General features: G+C 41.3%; 1 protein-coding gene across 3 annotated transcripts in view; it reads left to right on the top strand.

Moving 5' to 3' along the window:
- The window catches only part of chrdl2 (chordin-like 2), a 56,433-nt gene that overhangs the window by 6,102 nt on the left and 27,573 nt on the right, over positions 1-22,758 (top strand). For all 3 annotated transcript variants that reach the window (XM_080187941.1, XM_080187940.1, XM_080187942.1), the window contains 2 exons: positions 269-365; positions 15,964-16,109. In XM_080187941.1, coding sequence (XP_080044067.1) covers positions 269-365; positions 15,964-16,109 — 243 coding nt within the window. The remainder of the gene's footprint in view (positions 1-268; positions 366-15,963; positions 16,110-22,758) is intronic.

Genomic DNA, 22,758 nt, shown 5'->3' with positions numbered 1-22,758 from the left:
AAAAGTTATACTCAGCCTCATAGAGGCTGCACAGGAGATAGTCCCAATTTTCATACAGATTTTACATTTGTAATTTTTAGAGTAAGCTGATGTTCTTTGTGTGTGTTCTCAATGATGAATGTACCCTAAGCACACTTGGTACATATTTAATTTAATTGTAAATTCGAGACGATGCTGATTTTAAGCCAATTTAAAGCCCCGATAGTTTTATTTGGGTAGCACCCCTGAATTTGTATTTTAGTGACTAACACGGGATTTATACTTCCAGAATGGACACGTGGCCTGCAATCGAGTGAAATGCCCGAGTATCCACTGTTCCAACCCAGTGACACTCCCACAGCAGTGCTGCCCTCACTGCTCATCAGGTAATAAGGACATCATTCTCTCTTGGTGAGAAATAATACTTTTCACTGTATATTAGTACATGTGACAATAATAAATCAAATCAAAGATAAAGAAAGGGGCGTTAAGCAGTCACCAGTGCCTCCATGTGAAGCAGTTTGATGTGTTTTGATGTGGCAATCTCCATCCTTGCTCAGCTCATGGCATTAATACCCTGATCTCTAAACTCAAAACTTGCATTGCAGATTTTAGCTGAAAAAGGCAACGTCAAAGTGTGTGAATGCATTCTCCCAACATTTAGAATTTGCAAGTATCCATTGAACAGTCTGTTAACACTTTGTATAGATTCATAAAATCACAGAATCTCTGCAGTGCAGAAGGAGGCTATTCAGCCCATCAAGCCTGCACTAACAACAGTCCCGCCCAGACTCCATCCCCATGTTATGAAGTGGAGGTGGATCCTGCCCACCCCCCCCACCCGAGAACTAACACCTAACCACTCAAAGAGGAGTAGCTCACCTCATAATCTATAGAAGTGTGTGAAGTGGTACAATCAGCGCTTCAGCAACTTTTAGTGGTTAAATCAAAATAACTCCCTGACAATCTCGCTAAAGTCAACAAGTAACAATTTATTTGTCTAATTAACAGTGAACAAGCTAATTAAATTATTAACAATTTGAATATAACACTAATCTAATGGAATGCTGTTCAGATAAATACAATTCCCACTTATTGATAAGAAAAATAGAATTTTAGTCACTTTCTGAACTACAACCAGGTATTCCGTCTTCTGGAATATTCTGGGCTTTCTCTGTTGATTCTTCTGCCTTCTTTCTTCCTTGCTATCTAGATGAAGCTTTGAGCTAAACGCTATGAGCTGTGGCAGGTGGCAGTTGCTCTCTTCCTCTGTCACACTGCCTGCTTCCTTTTTATACCTGCGATGACATATCAATATCCCCCACATAGGATTAGTCCTTGGTTGCCAAAACCATCAGATTCAAATTTGTTAGGTTCTTGGTATCTAAATGCCTAATTCAAATTGATAGGCTGAATTCAAACAATTCAAATGCCTGAAAGCCTGTTGCCTTGATAACCCTGTTGCTTGGCCTTCCGATACAAATGTTTCAGTCTGGGATACTCTGTATGTACTTGCATTTTTTTAACTTTCTAAGCACAGAAAAAGCTCCACTTTTTTAAAGGGACCATGCAATGCTTTCCCGAGCATTTTACAAATTTACAAACGCCAATCTACAATTACTCTACTCAACTTCGCAACACCCCATAACTCTACATATTTATCTTGCTGGCCCCCTGACACTAAGGGCGGGAGTTTACTGCCTCGCTCTCTCTAAAACCATAAAATCCTGCCCAAAGTCAATAGATTTTTCCATGTTCTGCCCCTCATGGTGGGCAGGGCAGTAAAATTCCAGCCTAAGGGGCCATTTAACATTCAGGGTCAATTCACCTGACCTACACATCTTTGGACTGTGGGAGAAAACCAGCACACCTGAAGGAAACCCACAGAGACATGGGGAGAGCATGCAAACTCCACACAGTGACCCAAGGCCAAATTTGAAGCCGTGACCCAAGGCCAAATTTGAAGCCGGGACCCTGGCGCTTTGAGGATCAGTATGAGTCATTAGCCTTACCCAAGCATTGAAGAATACACTCATAGCATTCCATTTCTGCTTTATTTTGTCACCAATTAGATAGGGTCAGTCTTCAGTACAATTCTCATCTGCAGCCTGCAAATTGGATCAGGTAGTCCAAACCTATATACAGTTGTATAACTGTAACCTAATTACTATATAAACACGCACACCATATATGTATTGAGTGCTTTATTTCTCTTAATACACTTTTCCATTGTTGCAAAACTGCTAAAATTATGGTTAACCATGTTTATTGGGCTTTGAGTAATGAACTAGCATTGTTTTCTGAGTTCCATTTTCATAACTTTACAAAAGTTCAGAGTTTTATGCTTTTAATTAATCAGCCACAGGAGATATCTTCATGAATGTTATTTTAGCAAATGTAGAAAGTAACTGTCTACCATTGTATCTCATTCAGTAGGACAGTGGGAGATGTTTTAAGGAATCAGTACTCACTTTTGACTTAACACTGGTGGAGATAAGTTATATTAAATAACTGCTATCAGAAGAATCAACATAGTCATAAACATCTCTTTGCAAAATGCGCATTCAGTATGCTCCCAGTTGCGAGTAATTGGGAGAAAGAAGAGAATATAAGGAGGACAACATGATGGCACAGTGGTTAGTACTGCTGCCTCACAGCACCAGGGTTCAATTCAGGCCTAGGGTCATTGTCTGGAGTTTGCACATTCTCCCTGTAACTGCATGGGTTTCCTCTGGGTGTTCCAGTTTCCTCCCACTATCCAAAGATGTATGGATTAGATTGGTTGGCCATGCTAAATCACCGCTTAGTGTCAGGGGGATTAACAGGATTAATATGTGGGGTGACAGGTGTAGAGCTGGATGGGATAGTTGTTGGTGCAGGCTCGATGGGCCGAATGGCCCTGTAGGGATTCTGTGATTCTAGGAATATTGTTTGTTGAGCCCAGATATCAAAGGATGAAAATAATTTCTGACAGGTAGCTCATTATTCTTTTGAATGATATGTTTAAAATGAGATCTGAATTATTTGCATTAAACACCCTGTTACAATTATTTTAGTAAATCTATCCGGGGACACACATCACAAATGCACAATGCATTTGACCACAAGAACACAAACAAACAGTAACATGTATAGATAGATGCACAAAGAAGACAAAATATTTAATGAGTATAATTAGTGGATGTTAGCCTTTCACCTCAATAGCCAAGGTTCAAATCAGGCAGACGATGGGATGGAAATTGGTTCTGCATTGTTTCACAGGTCCTACGTTCAATGAATTTGGACAATAACATATGACCGGGTATGAGTCTGCAGCACAAAAATCACCTCAGAATTCAGAAAACATTAACATTATTAGGTCAGATATTTTTCTACAAAACTAACAATGAGGGTAACAGTCATCATTTTTATTTATATATAAATTGGACTGCAATATCTGGCAAGTGCATATGGGGAGTTAAAGGTGGTAATGCAGAGGTGGCAGTCTGAGATAGAACTGCTCTATAAGTTGTGTCAAAATAGCATCTCACTGCTGGGCTCACCATTTAAATGTATAAAATGTCATAAAGTTATAGCGTTGACATTTTAAATATGGATTAAATTCACCACAACATGATAAGGTTGTATATTCCAATCGACATATCATAGAATCACAGTATCGCAAAATTCCTACAGTGCAGAAGAGCTTATGTCGCCAATAGTCCCACCCAGGCTCTATCCCCATAACCCCATGTATTTACCCGGTTAAACCCCCTGACACAAATGGGCAATTTAGCATGGCCAATCCACCTAACTCACACATCTTTGGACTGTGGGAGGAAACCAGAACACCCGAAGGAAACCCATGCAGACGTGGGGAAAATATGCAAAGTCCACACAGACCATGCTGGAAATTGAACCCAGGTCCGTGGTGCTGTGAGGCAGTAGTGCTAACCACTGCGCCACCAATACATCCTATAGTGAGCTGTAGTGTACCTAATCCATTACGTATCATCACAAATCTGACAAATGTACAAGGCCTTTCTGCAACTTTATGGAGAATTGAGTTTTTTAGGAAGTGTTGGACACTTTTCATATTACATGAAGAATGTGAATCATATCACAGATCATAGTTTATGAAGGATCCCCAGCAATATATTATAACAAAAGGTTTTTAGTGCAATTTGTAAGAGCAACCATAGCTGTGTAGTGACACTCCGTATCCTTTTAACAGTATGTTAAATCTTAATTATTCAACCTCTCCAACATTAATCAGCAGCATTACGAGTGTGAAATCTTATTACCCAAGCTGTCAATTAATTTTAAAAATCTGTATCTCTTACATTTCTCTTAGATCATTCTTTCTCTTCCTCCCTTTATTTGACCTTCGGTACCTGACTTAACATTGAATTTATGACTCTGCCTCCTATCTCCTGATCCTGACTCTGCACAGCTCATTCAGTCTGGGGAAGATATACACTGACAAAATACCGTGGATGCTGGAAATCAGAAATAAAAATAAAAAATGCCATAAGTTTTCAGCAGGTCTGAGAGGGAAACAGAGTTAACATTTCATATGACCTTCCATCATTTTTTGATTGCCAGTTTAGTGCAAATACTTTTCTGAACTATGGGCAATTTGATGGACAGAAAGCTTTCGAAAATACTTTTGTAAGAAATGGACAGGCTTGTGACTATCGTGAGCACGAATATACCTAATCCATTACTTATCACATCACAAATCTGACAACTATACAAGACCTTTCTGCAACTTTATGGAGAATTAAGTTTTTTAGGAAGTGTTGGACACTTTTCATATTACATGAAGAATGTGAGTTATATCACGGATCATAGTTTATGAAGGATCCCCAGCAATATATTATAATGTAAGTTTTTTTTAGTGCAATTTGTCTATTAGAGTAGCCACAGCTGTGTAGTGTCACCCCCAACAATCACGGCAGCCTGAGGAGATTAATACTGTCCAGTAGATAAATTACAACACAAATCCTAACTGTGAAGCCATAGATAAGAGTGCAAGCTAGATAGACTGAATTTCACCTTAAATTTAGTCCTTAATATTCAAGCATTTTTGAAAGAGACATTACCTCACCCTGTAATTTCATGAATTCTGGGTGTTTCCAAAGTTTTCTGCCCCAGTATGGAGGACAGGTGATGAAGTACAAAATGTTTTAAAGAGAATTGAAGATTTTACAAAGAACAAAGAACAACACAGCACGGGAAACAGGCCCTTCGGCCCAAAGAGCCCATTGTGTTGGGTTGGGTTGTGCTGACTCAAAAATCTCCTGTTCTCCATGTAGAATCTAAATGAATAACCTCTTTCTAAATGGACAAATAAATTGACCCAGTAGATATTTTCAGATGGCACCGTGCAGTCAAGCTTAATGACTTCCTTGGAGACAACAAAATGGGAAGATGGAGGTAACATGGTTGAAAGCTTTTGCAGTAATGTTGTCGACTTTCCAAATTAATTTCATTTTCGTCCAAGCTTGTAAATGTGCTCAGGTGTACTGTTGCAAAATATGTTACACTTTATCTTTGATGCAGACGATTGCTAATTATTCAAATGATTTTAAATATTTAAGCTGTATTTAGATCACAAGATAGAGTTGCCATGCACCCAAACTGTAAACTCCAAAAACATCCATGACTGTAACATACCATACCAACCATCCTCGTGGCTTTTGTGAGCCACATGATGACAATTGGCATTAATTTTGGGGAGTGATTTGTGGTGCCGGCTTGTACACAGTAATTTACTCCAGGGTCATTACAGATAGAGGCTTCTGTAGAGTGAGGATTGTGAAATGTATCAATATCCAGTATCTTTGTGTTTCATTAAGGTAAAAACTTTGGAATTATTATTAAGTGCAACAATTAGTTATTAATAAACATATAAACTGTAAAGAGAAAAATGGCAGCATGTTTGTAAAGCTAAGTACTTTTGGAATGTCCTTCATCTAAAAAGGGTAAATTACTTGAAACCAGTCTGGCTGTGGTTACAATTACATTAATGGTACAATTATAGCATCTTAAAGTTTAAAATTTATTTATTATTGTTACAAGTAGGCTTACATTAACACTGCAATGAAATTACTGTGAAAATCCCCTAGTGTCCACACTCTGGCATCAGTTTTGGTACACTGAGGGAGAATTTAGCTTGGCCAATGTATCTAATCAGCACGTCTTTTGGATTGTGGGAGGAAACCGGAGCACTGAAGGAAACCCAGGCAGACACAGGGAGAACGTGCAAACTCTTTACTGACAGTTTCGCAAGCCAGGAATTGAACCCAGGCTCCTGTTACTGTGAGGTAGCATTGTTAACCACTGTGTCACCATATGAAATTGAACGAGTAAAATAAATGAATACCAATTAATTCAGGGAAGAGAACATGTTAGTTTAGCCTAGACACAACTGATCACACTCTATCAGGATAAAACTGGACATGAACTGGGTTCTACAGGCTAAATGACATGCCTGATATTCAGTCCAAGGAAATAGAGTAGAGTGCATAACAGGTGACTGATGCAAAATCACTTGCTTTATGTCTCCACTCATGTCCAATTTTAGTCCCAAATGTTTGACTCTTAATCCCCTTTGGTGAATTAGGGATGGGCGATAAATGTTGCCTTGCCAGTGTTGCTCACTTCTCAAGAATACAAAAAAAAGGCTGACCAAGTTTCAGTCTTAGGTAAATAGAGCAATTTCAATTTAAGTTAAATAAAAACAGTATGAGAATATCATTATGAATTAACTGTACTTGCACTCAGCTTTACCCACTGGAACTACACATTTGGAAATGTAAGCTACATTTCTCCCCATAATTTACAGACAAGTCCTATCACAATCCTGAAAGTTGTCAGGATTTGTCACTAGTGAATAGAAATCAGTACATGGTCATCCCATGTTGTGGCAGATTGGCTGCCTTGAAGGATTTGACTAGGTGATCACTTTCATTCAAGTCCCCAGTGGTCATCCCACTGCCAGTTCCATTTGGGGAAAGGGGATTTTCACAGTAACTTCATTGCAGTGTTAATGTAAGCCTACTTGTGACACTAATAAATAAACTTAAGCTTAAAACTTAAACTCCGCAATAGTGGTAACACTTGGTGTTACGATGAATAGGAATCCTTGTCCTAATTCAGAATCAGGCAGGAGCTGCAAGTAGGATGGAAGTCTAGGTGGAACAATGCCTCTGTGAAAGGGGTTCAGATTGGCGGAATGTTTCTCTGAAGGAGAAAACTACCTCTTTGAAGGGATTAGGAGTTTAGGATGAAAAACATCCATGTGGGAACTGCAAGTGGACAATTCACTTAGTGGGACAGATTTGTTGCAGTACAAATGTCCAGTACCCACAATGGGTGTGGAGTTTAGTCAGGAAATGGACAAAAAAAGGTAACAATTAAGAGGAAAAATAATGTGTAAAGAAGACTGAGAAAGACAAATGCCAGAATCTTATCACCTTTCACGCTGACGGGACTTTTCCATCACGCCGCAGATTTGGCTGGCCGTCAAACCCTCTGAGCCTCACTGCAGCAGGAGCTTGGCATGAACAGCAGGTACAATTGCGCCCAAATAGTGCAAGGGTAAAGGAGATTTCAGAAATAGGGAGCTCAGAAGAGGGAAATGTATGTTGTCAAAGATAGAGTCATGTGGTTATAGGTTCAGGAAAAGAGGCACAAGCATTTAGAACTGAGGAGAAATTTCTTCACTCAAAGGATTGTGAACCTTTGGAATTCTCTATCCTAGAGGATTGTGGATACTCCACAGCTGAATGTATTTATGGCTGAGATAGACAGATGTTTGGTTTTTCAAGGAATTAACGATTTTGGGGAATGGGCAAGAAAGTGAAGTTGATTCCAAAATCAGCTGTCATTGCATTGAAAGATGGAATAGGTTCAATAGGCCACATTATCTTCTCCTACTCACATTTCTTAACTTCTAATTTTTTTTTTGGTTCAGGGTTTATCAGCTGGATTTAACACCTCCCCACTAAAGATGGAAACCATGTTAAATCCGGTGCCATTCCTGTAGAAAATCCCTCCTTACCTGGGAATAATCTAGTGAACCTTCTCTGGACTGCCATATACCAGTATATGGATATACCAGTATATCTTCCCTGAGATAAGGACACCAGAACTATTCTGTTTCCAGGTGTGGTTTAACTAGTGCACTTGATGAGTTTGCAGTCCCATGAGGAAAGAAACAGTGCTGGATCTAATTACAGCAAATGAAGTGGGTCAAATGGAACATGTTTCAATCTGAGAATAATATTCACAATACCATCAGAATTTCAAAACCTTTGAAAAAAGAACAAGGAACAATCAAGAGTAAAAATAATTAACTTGAAAAGGGATAATTGCATTGAATTAAATTGAGATCTGGCCCAGGTAGATTAGAATCAAACTTTTATATTAAAGCAGTTACAAGGAAGAACTTCAAAGAGGAAAGAGAAACAAAATGGTGCAAATCTGGAATTAAAAACACAAAATACTGGAAGTACTTGGTTGGTCAGGCAACATCTGTGGCGTGAGAAATACAGTTACTGTTTGGGTGGCACAGTGGTTAGCACTGCCACCTCACAGCGCCAGGGACCTGGGTTCAATTCCCGGCTTGGGTCACTGTCCGTGCAGAGTTCTCCCCATGTCTGCCTAGTTTTCCTTAGGGTGCTCCGGTTTCCTCCCACAGTTCAAAGATGTGCGGGTTAGATTGATTGGCTATGGTAAATTGTCCCTCAGTGTCAGGGGGATTAGTAGAGTAAATATGTGGTGTTACGGTGATAGGACCTGGGTGGAATTGTTGTTGGTGCAGGCTCAATGGGCCGAATGGCCTACTTCTGCATTGTAGAGATTCTATAAAGTCATAGATAACCCTTCATCAGCATAGTTCTGTTTTTATTTGAGTGCTGGTACCAACTAGGCATAAGCTTACAATGGGGGGAAGAATGATATCCAAAGGAAGAGCTCCGTGGATGTTTAAAGATGTTTATCGAGCTTGGAATGAAACAAAGAGCTGCCTATGACAAGTGTGAGGCTGTTGGAAAATAGATAGCAAGTATAGAACCAAGCTGAATACAAAACGTACATAGCAGATCGAGAAAGGGTTATGAGAAAGGCAAAGAGTGAGTGTAAGGATCGATGAGAAGAAAACATAACAGGAAATCCAAGCATCTTTTATAAATGTATAATGAGTAAAATGATAACCAAAGGGTAGGGTCAATTGAGAGATAAAAAGAAATGTTCTTATGGAGTCAAAGAGCATGGCTGAGAGGCACTAAATAAACATTGCCTCTATCTTTGATGACAAAGAGGATGCTGCCAATGTAGCAGTAAAGGAAAGATACTATTGATATTGGATAGGATTAAATATCAAAGAGGTGGAACATAAAAGTTTGGTAGCAATCAAAATGGAAAGGTGATCCACTCTAGCATCTTGGTTTCTGAAAGAGTAAAGTTTAAAATGATAAAGATTTGAGCCACAATCTTCCAATAATTCTTAGACGTGGGAGGAGTAGACATGAGGTGGCAAAGTGACACAGTGATTATCACTGCTGCCCCACAGCTCCAGGGACCTGGATTCGATTCCCGGCTCAGATCACAGTCTGTGTGCAGGTTGTACATTGTCCCTGTGTCTGTATGGGTTTTCTCCAGGTGTTCTGGTTTCCTCCCACAGTCCAAAGATGTGTTGGTTAGGTTGATTGGCCATGCTAAATTGGCAGCAGGACTGGCATGATTAAGGGGATGGGACCTGGTGGGATTGTTGTTGGTGCAGGCTTGATGGGCTGAGTGGCATCCCTCTGCACTGTTGTGATTCTTCTATAATTGGCATGATTGCCATGTTACACTCGCGTTCAAAAAAGAAAGAGGGATATATAATGTAATGGCATCCATTTGAATTGGGAGATAACAGACTCCGCCCTAGATGTATGTTTGCTGTGGTTGCAGGGGCCACTTTGTGAGTGTCAGTCCCTTCCACAGCTGGCACAGCTGAATAATGTTGGCACAAAAGCGACTAGTGATTTTGCTCTCACTTTCTGCCATCTGTTGCTTCTTTTGTCCTCTGCATCTTCCATGCCCTTCATGACTGCTTGTCTCCAGGTGTTCTTGTCAGTAGAAAGGACAACCCATGCATTGACTCCAACCCCCAGCCAACTTGAAGTCTTGCTTACGGACATCCTTGTACTGTAGACATGGGTAATTGGTTGATCTTGTGCTCATAGCAAGCTCACCATAAAGTCCTTGGGGATGGGTCTCTCACCAATTCAGCTCATATCACTCAGCCAGTTGAGTCGCTGCTGACTCAAGAGAGCGAACATGCTGGGGATCCCAGCATGCTGGCATATTCCCATGTTCAGCACTCTGCCCTGCCAGAAGATACCCAATATTTAGAATCATAGAATTCCTACAGTGCAGAAGGAGGCCATTCAGCCCATTGCATCTGCACCAACCACAATCCCATCCAGGCCCTATCCCCATAACCCCTTGCATTTACCTTAACTAATCCCCATGACAATAAGAGGCAAGTTAGCATGGCCAATCCACCTAAACCACACACCATTGGATTGTGGGAGGAAACTGGAGCACCCAGAGGAAACCCACGCAAACACAGGGAGAACATTCCGACTCTGCACAGACAGTGACCCAAGACGGGAATTGAACCCGGGTCTCTGGCGCTGTGGGGTGGCATGGTGGCACAGCGCTAACCACTGTGCCACTATGCCACCCTGTCAAAGCAGTGGAAGAGGGAGCTGTTCAGCCAATTTCCTTGGCTTGCATACGTTGTCCATACATTGCTGTAGTAAAAAAAGGCTGCTGGGAACACAATTCTGGGACACATAGAGCTTTGCATTTGCCTGGGAGGGTGGTGGAGGCAGGATGCCTCACATCCTTTAAAAAGCATCTGGATGAGCACTTGGCATGTCATAACATTCAGGCTACGGGCCAAGGCTTGGCAGATGAGATTAGGTGGGAGTTCAGGTGTTTCCAGTGTCCCTCATACTCTTGTACACCTCGATCAGGTCGCTCCTCAGTCTTCTCTGCTCCAATGCAAACAACCCAAGCCTACCCAACCTCTCTTCATAACTTAAATTTTCCAACTCAGGCAGTATTCTGGTGAATCTCCTCTGAACCCCCTCCAGCGCAATTGCATTCTTCCATGTGGCGATCAGAACTGCACACAGTACTCTAGCTGTGTCCTTGCCAAAGTTCTATACAACTGTAACACAACTCCCCTGTTTTTGTAATCTATGCCTCGACTGATAAAGTCACATGTCCCATATGCCTTTTTCACCATCCGACGAACAGGCCCTTCTACCTGCAAAGATCTGTGGACAAACACACCAAGGTGTTTTTGTTCCACAGAACTTCCTGGTGTCTTACAATTCATTGAGTACTTCCTTGTTAAATTACTCCTTCCAAAGTGTATCACCTCACACTTTTCAGGGTTAAGTTCCATCTGCCAATCTGACCACTCCGTCTATGCCTCCTTGTAGCCCAAGACACTCCACCTCACTGTTAACCTCCCGGCCAATCTCTCTATCATCTACAAACATACTAGTCCTACCTCTACATAGTCATCTATGCTGCTGTTATGAAACTGTTAGTCAGTGGGGTAATTTCACAAAAAAATTAAATGATGTTTCAAAAATTATGGGTATGTTAAATGTCAGCACAGATTTGTTAAAGACAAATCATTTTTGGCAAATTTGACTAAAGCCTTTAATGAAGAAGGAGTTGATGGGGATAGTGTAGTTGATGTGTTTATGGATTTCCATAGAAGTATTTGATAAAGTACTACTTAATACTACGTAAGATCGACTTTATGCAAAATGAGAGCCTATGGAATAAGAACGTAAGAACATAAGAAATAGGAGCAGGAGTAGGCCATCCAGCCCTTCGAGCCTGCCCCGCCATTCAATAAGATCATGGCTGATCTGTCATGTCTCAGTTCCACATTCTCGCCCTCTCCCCATAACCCTTAATCCCCTCTCTTATCAAAAACCCATCAACCCGCGTCTTAAAAATATTTAGCGAGGCAGCCTCCACCACTTCAACGGGCAGAGAATTCCAGAGATTCACCACCCTTTGAGTGAAGAAGTTCTTCCTCAACTCCGTTCTAAACCGCTCCCCCCCTTTATCTTGAGGCTGTGCCCCCTAGTCCTATTGTCCTTTCTGAGCGGGAAGAGTCTCTCCACCTCTATCCTATCCATCCCATTCATCATCTTATACGTCTCAATGAGATCTCCCCTCATTCTTCTAAACGCTAACGAGTACAAGCCTAGTTTATTCAACCTCTCCTCATAGCTCAACCCCCTCAACTCCAGCATCAGCCTAGTAAACCTCCTCTGCACTCCCTCCAAGGCCAAAATATCCTTGCGTAAGTACGGCGCCCAAAACTGCACACAGTACTCCAGCTGCGGCCTCACCAATACCCTATACAGCCGCAGCAAGACCTCCCTACTTTTATATTCAATCCCCCTCGCTATGAAGGCCAGCATCCCATTCGCCTTCCTGACCACCTGGGGCAGTGGAATGTATTTACAAAATTGGTGAAGGGACATCAGAGAGAGGTGCTTTCCGGAGTATGGAAAGCGTGCAGTGGTGTTCTCCGGGGCTGGTGTTAGAAACACTGCTCTTTTAATGTAAACTAATAACCTGGACTGGAAATACTGGGCACAGTTTCAAAGTCTGCAGATGACACAAACCTCAAGAATGTTGGGTGGGATTTTCTGGCCCCCGACACTAGGAGCTATCATTGCGGGTAAGACAGGAACATTTGGACAACCATTGACTTAAAACAGCAATCCCTAATTTTCTCATCCTTCCTTCAATGATGCCCACCAGTGTCAAGGCCTCAGCTTTTTACAATTTATATAAATGGCTTGGATGAATGGACTGAAGTTATGGTTTCTAAGTTTGCTGATGACACAAAGACAGATAGGAAAGTAAAGTGTGAAAAAGACGTAAGGAGGCTACAAAAAATAGGTTAAGTGAGTGGGCAAAAATCTTGCAAATGAAGTATAACGTGGGCAAATGTGAAATTGTCCATTCTGGCAGGGAGAATACAAAGGATTATCATCTAAATGGTGAGAGATTGCAGCACTCTGAGTGCAGAGGGATCTGGGTGTCCTATTACACAAAACAGGTACAGCAAGTAATTACAGCAAGGACAGAGGAGAGGCCTGGATAGGATGCTCTTTGGAGTGTTGGTGCAAACCTGATGGGCCGAATGGCTTCTTTCTGCACTGCAGATATCCTATGGTTCTATTCTATGGTTTTAATACCAGGAATGGGTAGATTATCTTATGAGGAAAAGATTCGATTGGCTAGGTTCATATCCGCTGGAGTTTAAAAGAATCAAAGACGACTTGAATGAAACATATAAGATGCTGACAGGTCTTGACAGCGTGGCAGTGTAGAGGATGATTCATCTTGTCAGAGAGTCTTGAACCAGGAGTCACTGTTTGAAAATGAAGGGTTGCTCATTTAAGAAAGGAGGAAGATTTTTTTTCTCACACAGGGCCGTGAGAATCTGGAACTCTGTCCCTCAAAAGTGAGTTCTTGAAGTAGAATCTTGCAGAGTGAGATAGATCCTCGATTAACAAGGGGGGTGAAAGATTATTGGGGATAGGCAGGAATGTGGGGTTGAGGTTACAATCAGATCAGCCATGACCTTATTGAACAGTGGAGAAGGCTCGATGGGATGGATGGCCTACTCCTGCTCTTAATTCATGTGTTCAAATGAATGTTTGCACGTAAAGGGAATGCAGCAACAGAGGGACCTGGGTGATTATGTACACAATTGTTTGAAGATAACCAGGTAAGCTGTTTAAAAATGTAAGGGGAATTATTGGCTTTATTAATAGCAGTATAGAGTACAAAACTATGGAATCTGTGCCAATACATTGATTTTGTGTTCAATTCTGGGCATAGAGGAGACTCACTAGAACATTACCAGAAACCAGGGGTCCCAGCTATTTGGAAGACTGGAGAAGCTATTCTCCTTCGAGTTCAGAAGATTAAAGGGAGCTATGATACAGGTTTTCAAATCCCCTTGAACAGATTTGATAGACAAACTGTTACCAGTGGCAGAATGGTCAGTAACCAAAGGACACAGGTTTAAGGGTGTAGGGGAAGATTCAGAGGGACGGTGGAAACTTACTTTTTACCCTAGTGAGTTGATCCGGAATATACTGTCTCATTTGATAGGAGAAGCAGATATATTGACCATACTTAAAAGAAAGAGGAATGAGAGTTTTATCAGAGTGCACACATGATGGGCTGGATGGCCTCCTAATGCGTTGTCTCCTCCTGTGAATCTGAACAATTTATCATTTGTGTAGCACATAAAAAATGGCAATTGCACTCAGACTAACACATGCTATATCCTCAAACCCTGTTTAAATTCTGCTACAAAGCTAGTAAAACTGCCTTAAAGTGAATTAAATGGAATAAATGTTGAATTTACAGCTCTTTCCCATTTTTAAAGTTTTAAAGTTTATTTTATGAGTGTCACAAGTACGCTTACATTAACACTGCAATGAAGTTACTGTGAAAATCCCCTAGTCCTCACATTCCAGCACCTGTTCGGTACTCTGAGGTAGGATTTAGCATGGCCAATGCACCTAACCAGTATGTCTTTCAGACTGTGGGAGGAAACCAGAGCACCCAGAGGAAACCCACGCAGACATGGGGAGAACATGCAGACTCCACACAGACAGCTACCCGAGCCAGGAATCAAACCCGGGTCCCTGACGCTGTGAGGCAGCAGTGCTAACCAATGTGCTGTCCTTTTTGAGATGGGATGTGTTTAAATGTACTATTCCTGACCTCTCTATTCGGTTGCTGTCGAGGGCTGTATCTTGGCGTCAGTGTGTGGACATTTGGCACTGATTCTAGCTGACTATATGTCACACATCAATCACCTTGGGTTCTCATAACTGGCTTGATTAGAAACATATTGAGGCTCAGTCCCTCCAGGAATCAGTATTTGATAAAACATCTCTTCCACTGATTTAACAAGGGTGCAAACTCCCGGTGCAGCAGGGAAGACAACAAACATGCACTTACATTGCAGTGTGACCTCTTGCCTAAGAGTGTGGGAGCAATGCAACACCTGCAAATTCTCCCCAATGCCTACACACGCAGGGCGATCTCTATGAACAATTTGTGAGTAAAACCTTTACTTACAAATAGCAGCAATATATTGAACACCGATTCCCAGGTTTATCCCAATCCAAAGGATAATAATTGGCCAACAAAACAGAGGTTGAATAATCAAATATGTATATGTTGGGGAGGGACATGCCAAACATGTGGTTATTGCATTTAGGGAGTTGTAAGTATAACATATCTTACAGCGTGGCTATTGCTGCAAACTATACCTCATGTAAAAATGTACTTCATTGGCTGTAAATCGCTCTGGGAGGATTAAAGATGTGAAAGGCACTATATAAATGCACGTTCTTTGTCTCTTTAGCACACCACATCACTGATGTAATTTTTTTTTATTCATTCGTGGGACTCGTTTGTTCGCTGGCTGGGCCAGCATTTATTGCCCATCCCTAATTGCCCGAGAACAATTGAGAGTCAACCACATTGCTGTGGCTCTAGAGTCACATGATGGCGAGACCAAGTAAGGATGACAGATTTCCTTCCCTGAAGGACATTAGTGAATCAGATGGGTTTCTCTAACAATCAACAATGGTTTCACAGTCACAGATTCTTAATTAAAGGTATTTTTTGTTGAATTCAAATTCCACCATCTGCTGTGGCAGGATTTGAACCCAGGTCCTCAGAACATTAGCTGAGTTTCTGGATTAATAGTTTAGTGATAATACCACTAGGCCATCGTCTCCCATATGTGCAGGTGTATTGACGTATCTGAACACATTAGTTTACATGAGCATTCATTGCTGTGCTTTCTAAGTGACTCGATGTGGAAATGTGTGCCGTTTTTAATGTGATTTCCTCCTCTCTCCAATACAGAAGAGCATCATATTCCAGCAGTTGCTAAAATCATCGGGAAATCCTGTGAATATAACGGCACCAGCTATCAGCATGGAGAGATGTTCGTGGCTGAGGGGCTATTCCTGTCTCGGCACCCTAACCAGTGTGCACAGTGTAGCTGTTCGGTAGGTGTCCATTCTGCCAAGTTTCACCGCAAAATGTATTCAAGATGAAACCTTCCATCTTGGCTGGAGGACTCTTTGCCAATGTTTTAACACAATCTCAAGCAGTCTGTGAACTTTTTATACACTTGGGATATGAGTGAGCTGCCTCATAGAATCCCTACAGTGCAGAAGGAGGCCATTTGGCCCATCAAGCTTGCACCAGCAACAATCCCTCCCAAGCCCTAACCCCTAGCCCCAAATATTTACTCTACTAATCCTCCTGACATTAGATGCAATTTAGCATGGTCAATCCACTTAACTTGCACATCTTTGGACTGTGGGAGGAAACCCACACAGACATGGGGAGAACGTGCAAATTTCACATAGATAGTGACTCAAGGCTGGAACTGAACCTGGGACCCTGGCAGCAGTGCTAAACACTGTGCTGCCGTGTCTTGGCTTAATTGACAAGGCAGAGGTGTGTCCCTGCATGGAACCGCTCCAGTCCCTGTAGTGTAGGAACACCCACAGTGCTGTTAGAGAGGGAGTTCCAGGATTTTAACTCTGGGATAGTGAAGGAATGACATCGTTTCAAGTCAGTATGGTGACCGACTTGGAGGGGAACTTGCCGGAGTTTTTTTAATTTATATTGTCATGTGGTGTGGGCCTCACTGATTAAGCCAGCATTTATTGCCTATCACTAATTACTCTTGAGAAGGTGTTGGTGAGCCCCTTCTTGAACTGCTGCAGTCCATGTGGCGCAGTTACACCCACATTGCAGCAAGGGAGGGAGTTCCAGACAACGATGGAAAATGATGTATTTCCGAGACAAGACGGTGAGTAGTTGGAGGGGTCATGGATTTGTAAAGTATTCATGGAGACACTTTGATGAGTTGCTGGCCGGCACCTTAAAGAATGCTACCTAAGAATGGCAAAATGCAGAACGATGATTTCCCTATATGCAGCTCGCAGTAGTTGAGATTTGTTTGTAATTGAAGCCTGTACATCACAATAATTTGATTGCTGCTCTTTTAAATAATGCCTGGTTTTGTTAGTCAAAATTATAATGAAAATCGAGCATCTGAGCCTTGAGTGTCGATGTCTCTGGAGCTTTATATAGTTTGAAATAATGGAGTGTGGGGGCCCAGATGATTTTTTAAAAATCCGAATAAAAGTCTGATAGAAACTGCTGAATGGACATGTTAGACTCCCAGCCTGAGCAATGCCTCGCAGCTTTTACATGTTGAATGTTCGAGTCCCAGTACAACTCCTGCAAAGAGGTGCCAAAACACACGTTAGCTTGTGGAAATTTATTTGTGAGATTGTTTTTCACTTACTGGAACATCAGTAAAGCCAAATTGACAGCGCCAAATTAATAGAAACATTTCATGTGAGCCAAACTATTAGGGCGGACCTCGCACAGAGTTTTCTCTTTATGTTTATCTTTGCAGTGAAAAAAAAGGGCATAAATTAACTCTCGTTTACACCCAGACAAGCAACAGCAATCTAAAAGAACCTGATGAGTCTTGATTATAAGGAAGTCTAAAGTTTTAAAATTTATTTATTAGTGTCACAAGTAGGCGTACATTAACACTACAATGAAGTTACTGTGAAAATCCCCTAGTCGCCTCACTCCAGCGCCTGTTCAGGTACACTGAGGGAGAATTTAGCACGGCCAATGCACCTCACCAGCCTGTCTTTCAGATTGTGGGAGGAAACTGGAGCACCCGGAGGAAACCCACGCAGACACGGGGAGAACATGCTGATTCTGCACAGACAGTGACCCAAGTTGGGAATCGAACCCGGGCCCCTGGTGCTGTGAGGCAGCAGCGCTAAACACTGTGCCACTTACTTTTAAAAAATTATTTATATTAACAGTGCAATGAAGTTACTGTGAAAATCCCCTAGTTGCCACACTCCAGCGCCTATTTGGGTACACTGAGGGTGAACTTTAACATGGTCAGTTGACCTAACCAGTATGTCTTTCAGACTGTGGGAGGAAACCAGAGCACCCGGAGAAAACCCTTGCAGACATGGGGAGAACGTGCAAACTCCACACAAACAGTGACCCAAGCTGGGAATTGAATCCGGGTCCCTGGTGCTGTGAGGCAACAGTGTCACTGAGTCGAACACAATATTGAGTGATCTCGCAGTTTTCCAACATTTTGCTACAGGCATGCTATTTTTGCAGTAATGTGACCTCAGGTACAGTTGATAGCACAAATATTTAAAATAAAAAGTTTGAGGCAAAGAATATTTTTTTTTAAATCAAAGCTCACTCTTAAGAAAAACAAAAGGCTGGAACAGAGTGATGTTCAAATTGGCTCCAAGTTGAGTTTTCATCACAATTGAGAATGTCCTCTACAGCAGACTCCACCTACAGCCTGAGGTCAAATACTGCTTAAGAACACAAAATTGAAAGTCCACTTTCTGCACAAAAGTATTACTCTTCCAACATGTGGAGGGTTTCATTACAATAATACATATTCATGTGCAAGGCAAACAATAATCTTTCAGGCAATTGAAAAGCCGAGGCCCTGTTTGTTTGAGACCAGTGTTTACAATATTGTTCAAGAAGTGACCAAAGGGTTCTCGTTCTGGCTGACACTTATCCAGAGAGATGCAGAATTTCTCATGCATCCAAATGTAATTCAACATATTTGAAACAATAGCTGTGTAATATTTTGGGATCTGTAAAAGGTGGGTTACAGATAACAGAAGGGAGTTTCCAGCCTCGCTCAACCCGAGACCAGAAAATCCTGCCCATGGTTAATGGACCTTCCAATTGTCTGCCCCTCACCCAATCTGATTCCTGTGGCAGGTGGGATGATAGAATTCCGGTGAACATTCTCCAGACCTCTTTTTTTCCTATCCCTCCCTTCACTTTTTTCTTGAAACCACTGACTCTTACTGGATACAGGTTCAAGCTTGCATAGGAACAAGAGGAGGCCACTCAGCCCATCAAGCATGTTCCACCACTTAATGAGATCATGGCTGATCTGTGGCCTAACTCCATATACCCACCTTTGGCCCATAGCCCTTAGTACCATTGCTTAACAGAACTTTGTTTATCTTAGATTTAAAGATAGCAACTGATCTAGCGCTTGTGGACAAGAGTTCCAAACTCTCGTGTGTAGAAGTGCTTCCTAAGATCTCTCCGAATTTTTGAACCGTGTCCCTCCTAGTTCTAGAATCTCCAATCAGTGGAAATAGTTTATCTTTAATCTGTCTTTTCCTGTTGAAGACTTGGCTCACATGTCAGTGACCCCTGATTCATCTATTTCACGATACAGAGCTACATGCCAACCCTTATCCTGCCTTCATCTGAGTCATTTTTACCCTTTTAGAAGTCAGTGATCTAATTGATGAAACTTTGTTTATTTTAACAGGAGAGAATGCAATTGCTAATTAATTCAGGGTTTTTTTTGCGTGGGTGAGTTCATTCTGTAGGTTTTGTTCGGCCTACCTGCAATAACTTGGCCAATCAGACCCTGCTGGTAATAATGTTTTGTGCCTCTTAAGTATCTTAATGGTTAGTTAACCAATAGAGAAAGGACCCAGGATATTTGTCTAGCTCCAGAAAGTGCAAAGTTGTGGAAAATTTGACTAAGCGACTGATTTGGACAGCTCAATTCAATGACATGCCATTTTCAGATTTTTGAATGATTTATGGATATCTGGTGATAGAAACAAAATATTTCCTTTTGTGCACGAGCTCAAATTTCATTGCGTTTAGAAACAGAAAATCACCTCTCATTGAAATTTCACAGTGTTGTGCATGATTTGCAAGTGCAGTCCGCATTGATCATCAAATTTAGAACCATTTATTAGTTACTCCTGGCCTTCTTCGCACTCATCTTAACTTCAAGATCCAAAAGTATTTGACTTCACACAATGGAATCTACACTCTCAGGAGTGAACACAGGACATCTTGTTGAAATTGGTAAGGCCATACTTGGAATACTGTGGACAGTTCTGGTCACCCTATTATAGAAGAGATATTATTAAATTAAAAAGAATGCAGAAAAGATTTACTAGGATGCCTCCGGATCTTGGTAGTTTAAGTTATAGGGAGAGGCTGGATAGACTGGGACATTTTTCCCTGGAGTGTAGGAGACTTAACGGTGATCTTATAGAGATCTATAAAATAATGAGAGGCATTGATCTGCTAGATAGTTAACATCTTTACCTAAAAATTAGAGGACATTGGTTTAAGGTGTGAGGGGAGAGATATAAAAGGGTCCAGAGGGGCAATTTTTTCACACAGAGGGTGATGATTGTCTGGAACAAGCTGCAAGAGGTAGTAGTAGAGGTGGGTACAATTTTGTTTTTTGTTTAGTTACATGGGTAAGATGGGTATGAAAGGAAATCGGCCAAATGCAGGCAACTGGGACTAGCTGATTGATTAAAAGAGAAAGGGGCAGCATGGACAAGATGGGCTGAAGGGCCTGTTTCCATGTTGTAAACTTCTATGACTCTCAAATCTATCGAAAGAAACAACAATTGCAACAACATCCACATTGAAAAGGATTCCCTGTCAGAGTAAATCGGCAGCTAAGTTAACTCTAGTTCATTAGGGGACCTTGTTGGTTATTATCTGGTTAAAATTAGTTTCCCCAGTAAGCAACTAACACCGAAAATAAGACTCACCAATTACACATTTTTAGGTGAAAAAAAAAGTTGATGTTAAAAATTTTAAAAAAACATAGTTTCAATTTTTCTCTTTTTTTGTCAGCTTAGTAACTTTTTATGCCAATGTCAATAAACAAGTTCAGGAAATATCTGCTTTCCACCGCCCCCTCCCATCCCCAACTGACCTTCTGCCCAGGGTCGAGGATCACTAGAATGTGATTATGAATAGGACCCCTAGCTGATTTAATTTCCCTTCCATAGTTCCAGGAATATTAAGACCAATGTCAGACCTGGACTGTTCATTCTAGAGCAGAGATCAGTTCAGTTAACAAAGAACAGAATCAAATCTAGACCCTTTTGGGGTTGTATGTTTTAATACTTTACCCATGAGGGTAGCATGGTGGCACAGTGGTTAGCGCTGCTGCCTCACAGCGCCAGGGACCCAGGTTCAATTCCAACATTAGGTGACTGTGTGGAGTTTGCACGTTCTCCCTGTGCCTGTGTGGGTTTCCTCTGGGTGCTCCAGTTTCCTCCCACACGCCAAAGATGTGCCAGTTACATTGATTGGCAATGCTAAATTGTCCTTTCGTGTTAGGGGGAATTAACAGGATAAATACATGGGGTTGCGGGGATAGGGCCTGGGTGGGATTGCTGACGGGCCAAATGGCCTCTTTCTGCACTGTCGGGATTTTATGAGGAATGTTTGCTTTCTTGCTATTTACGATGTTTCAGAAAGGGCGAACTAAAAACAATGACCCAAACCTTCCAAAGAATTTTTTTGAACAACAAAGCAGAGAGCTTGGAGGAGGCTCGTGTGATGCATAAACACCAGCATAGATCTGTTGGGCCAAGTAACCTGTTCCTGTGTTGTAAATACTTTCCAATAACTTTCCAATTCAAGTGCTGATAAACAATGATGATTGATTACCATTTCCAAATATACAACTCTTTAACAGTTTATAAATCACTATGTTGAGTATTTAATGTAGTGAAGTACAACTCACAGAATACTAAAACAAATACTTTAACATATAATATGATTTAAGGATAAGTGCCAAGTAAACTGTTTGCGAATATTAATTTCTATGGTGAAGTATTAGGAAGTTGCTGCACTAGCCAACACATTGCATGGTATATTAAACATTCCAATATTTCAAAAATCACCACTAAATATTCAGTTTATATATATTTTTTACTTCTGAATATCATAAAATCAAAGATTCAGATGTATAATATTACCAATTAATCCCTATTGTGGAATACTGATTCTAGAATATCAGTTGGTTTTAACATTTCCTTCAAATTAAGTGATTTAGGTGCCGACCTCTTTCATAGAATCATAAAACCCTACAGTGCAGAAGGAGGCCATTTGGCCCATTGAGTCTGCACCAACCACAATCCTACCCAGGCCCTATCACATTATCCCATCCATTTGCCCTAGCTAGTCCCCCTGACACTAAGGGGCAATTTAGCTTGGTTAGTCCACCTAACCCGTACATCTCTGGACTGTGGGACGAAAGTGGAGCACCTGAAGGAAACCGACACAGATATAGGGTGAATGTGCAAACTCCACACAGTGAGCCAAGCCAGGAATTGAATCCTGGTCCCTGGCACTGTGAGGCAGCAGTGCTAACGACTGTGCCACCGTGCCACTTTCCCCAATAATGAAAGTTTGGTATCTTGGATTTTCTTTAGCCAAACCGAAGACTGAAATCCATTCTATGGCTAATTTTGGGGAGGGAGAAAAAGTTATATTAAATTCCAATATTATTTAACAATATTGTCTTACTGAATGTTTTTGTAATGTAAATATAATCATAGCACCCTTCAGTGCTGGTAAATAGTACGTATTATATCAAATCCAACCACCTCCAAGGGTGGCTTTTTGTGTAGGGCCTCTGTGGTATAGTAATGGAAAAAGAACATTTTATCTTTATTACATGGGTGTTCATTGGACGTTTGAGGCTCAGGCTGTGCAATTTTGTACATTAATAGTTCAGCCCAATAAATCAAATGCTGTATTTTCTTTCTCTCGTGT

The sequence above is a fragment of the Carcharhinus amblyrhynchos genome, chromosome 4 (genome assembly GCF_965287045.1).
Source record: "Carcharhinus amblyrhynchos chromosome 4, sCarAmb.v2.hapA, whole genome shotgun sequence".
In the NCBI taxonomy this organism is placed as follows: Eukaryota; Metazoa; Chordata; class Chondrichthyes; order Carcharhiniformes; family Carcharhinidae; genus Carcharhinus; species Carcharhinus amblyrhynchos.
This window is presented reverse-complemented; position numbering and strand designations above follow the sequence as displayed.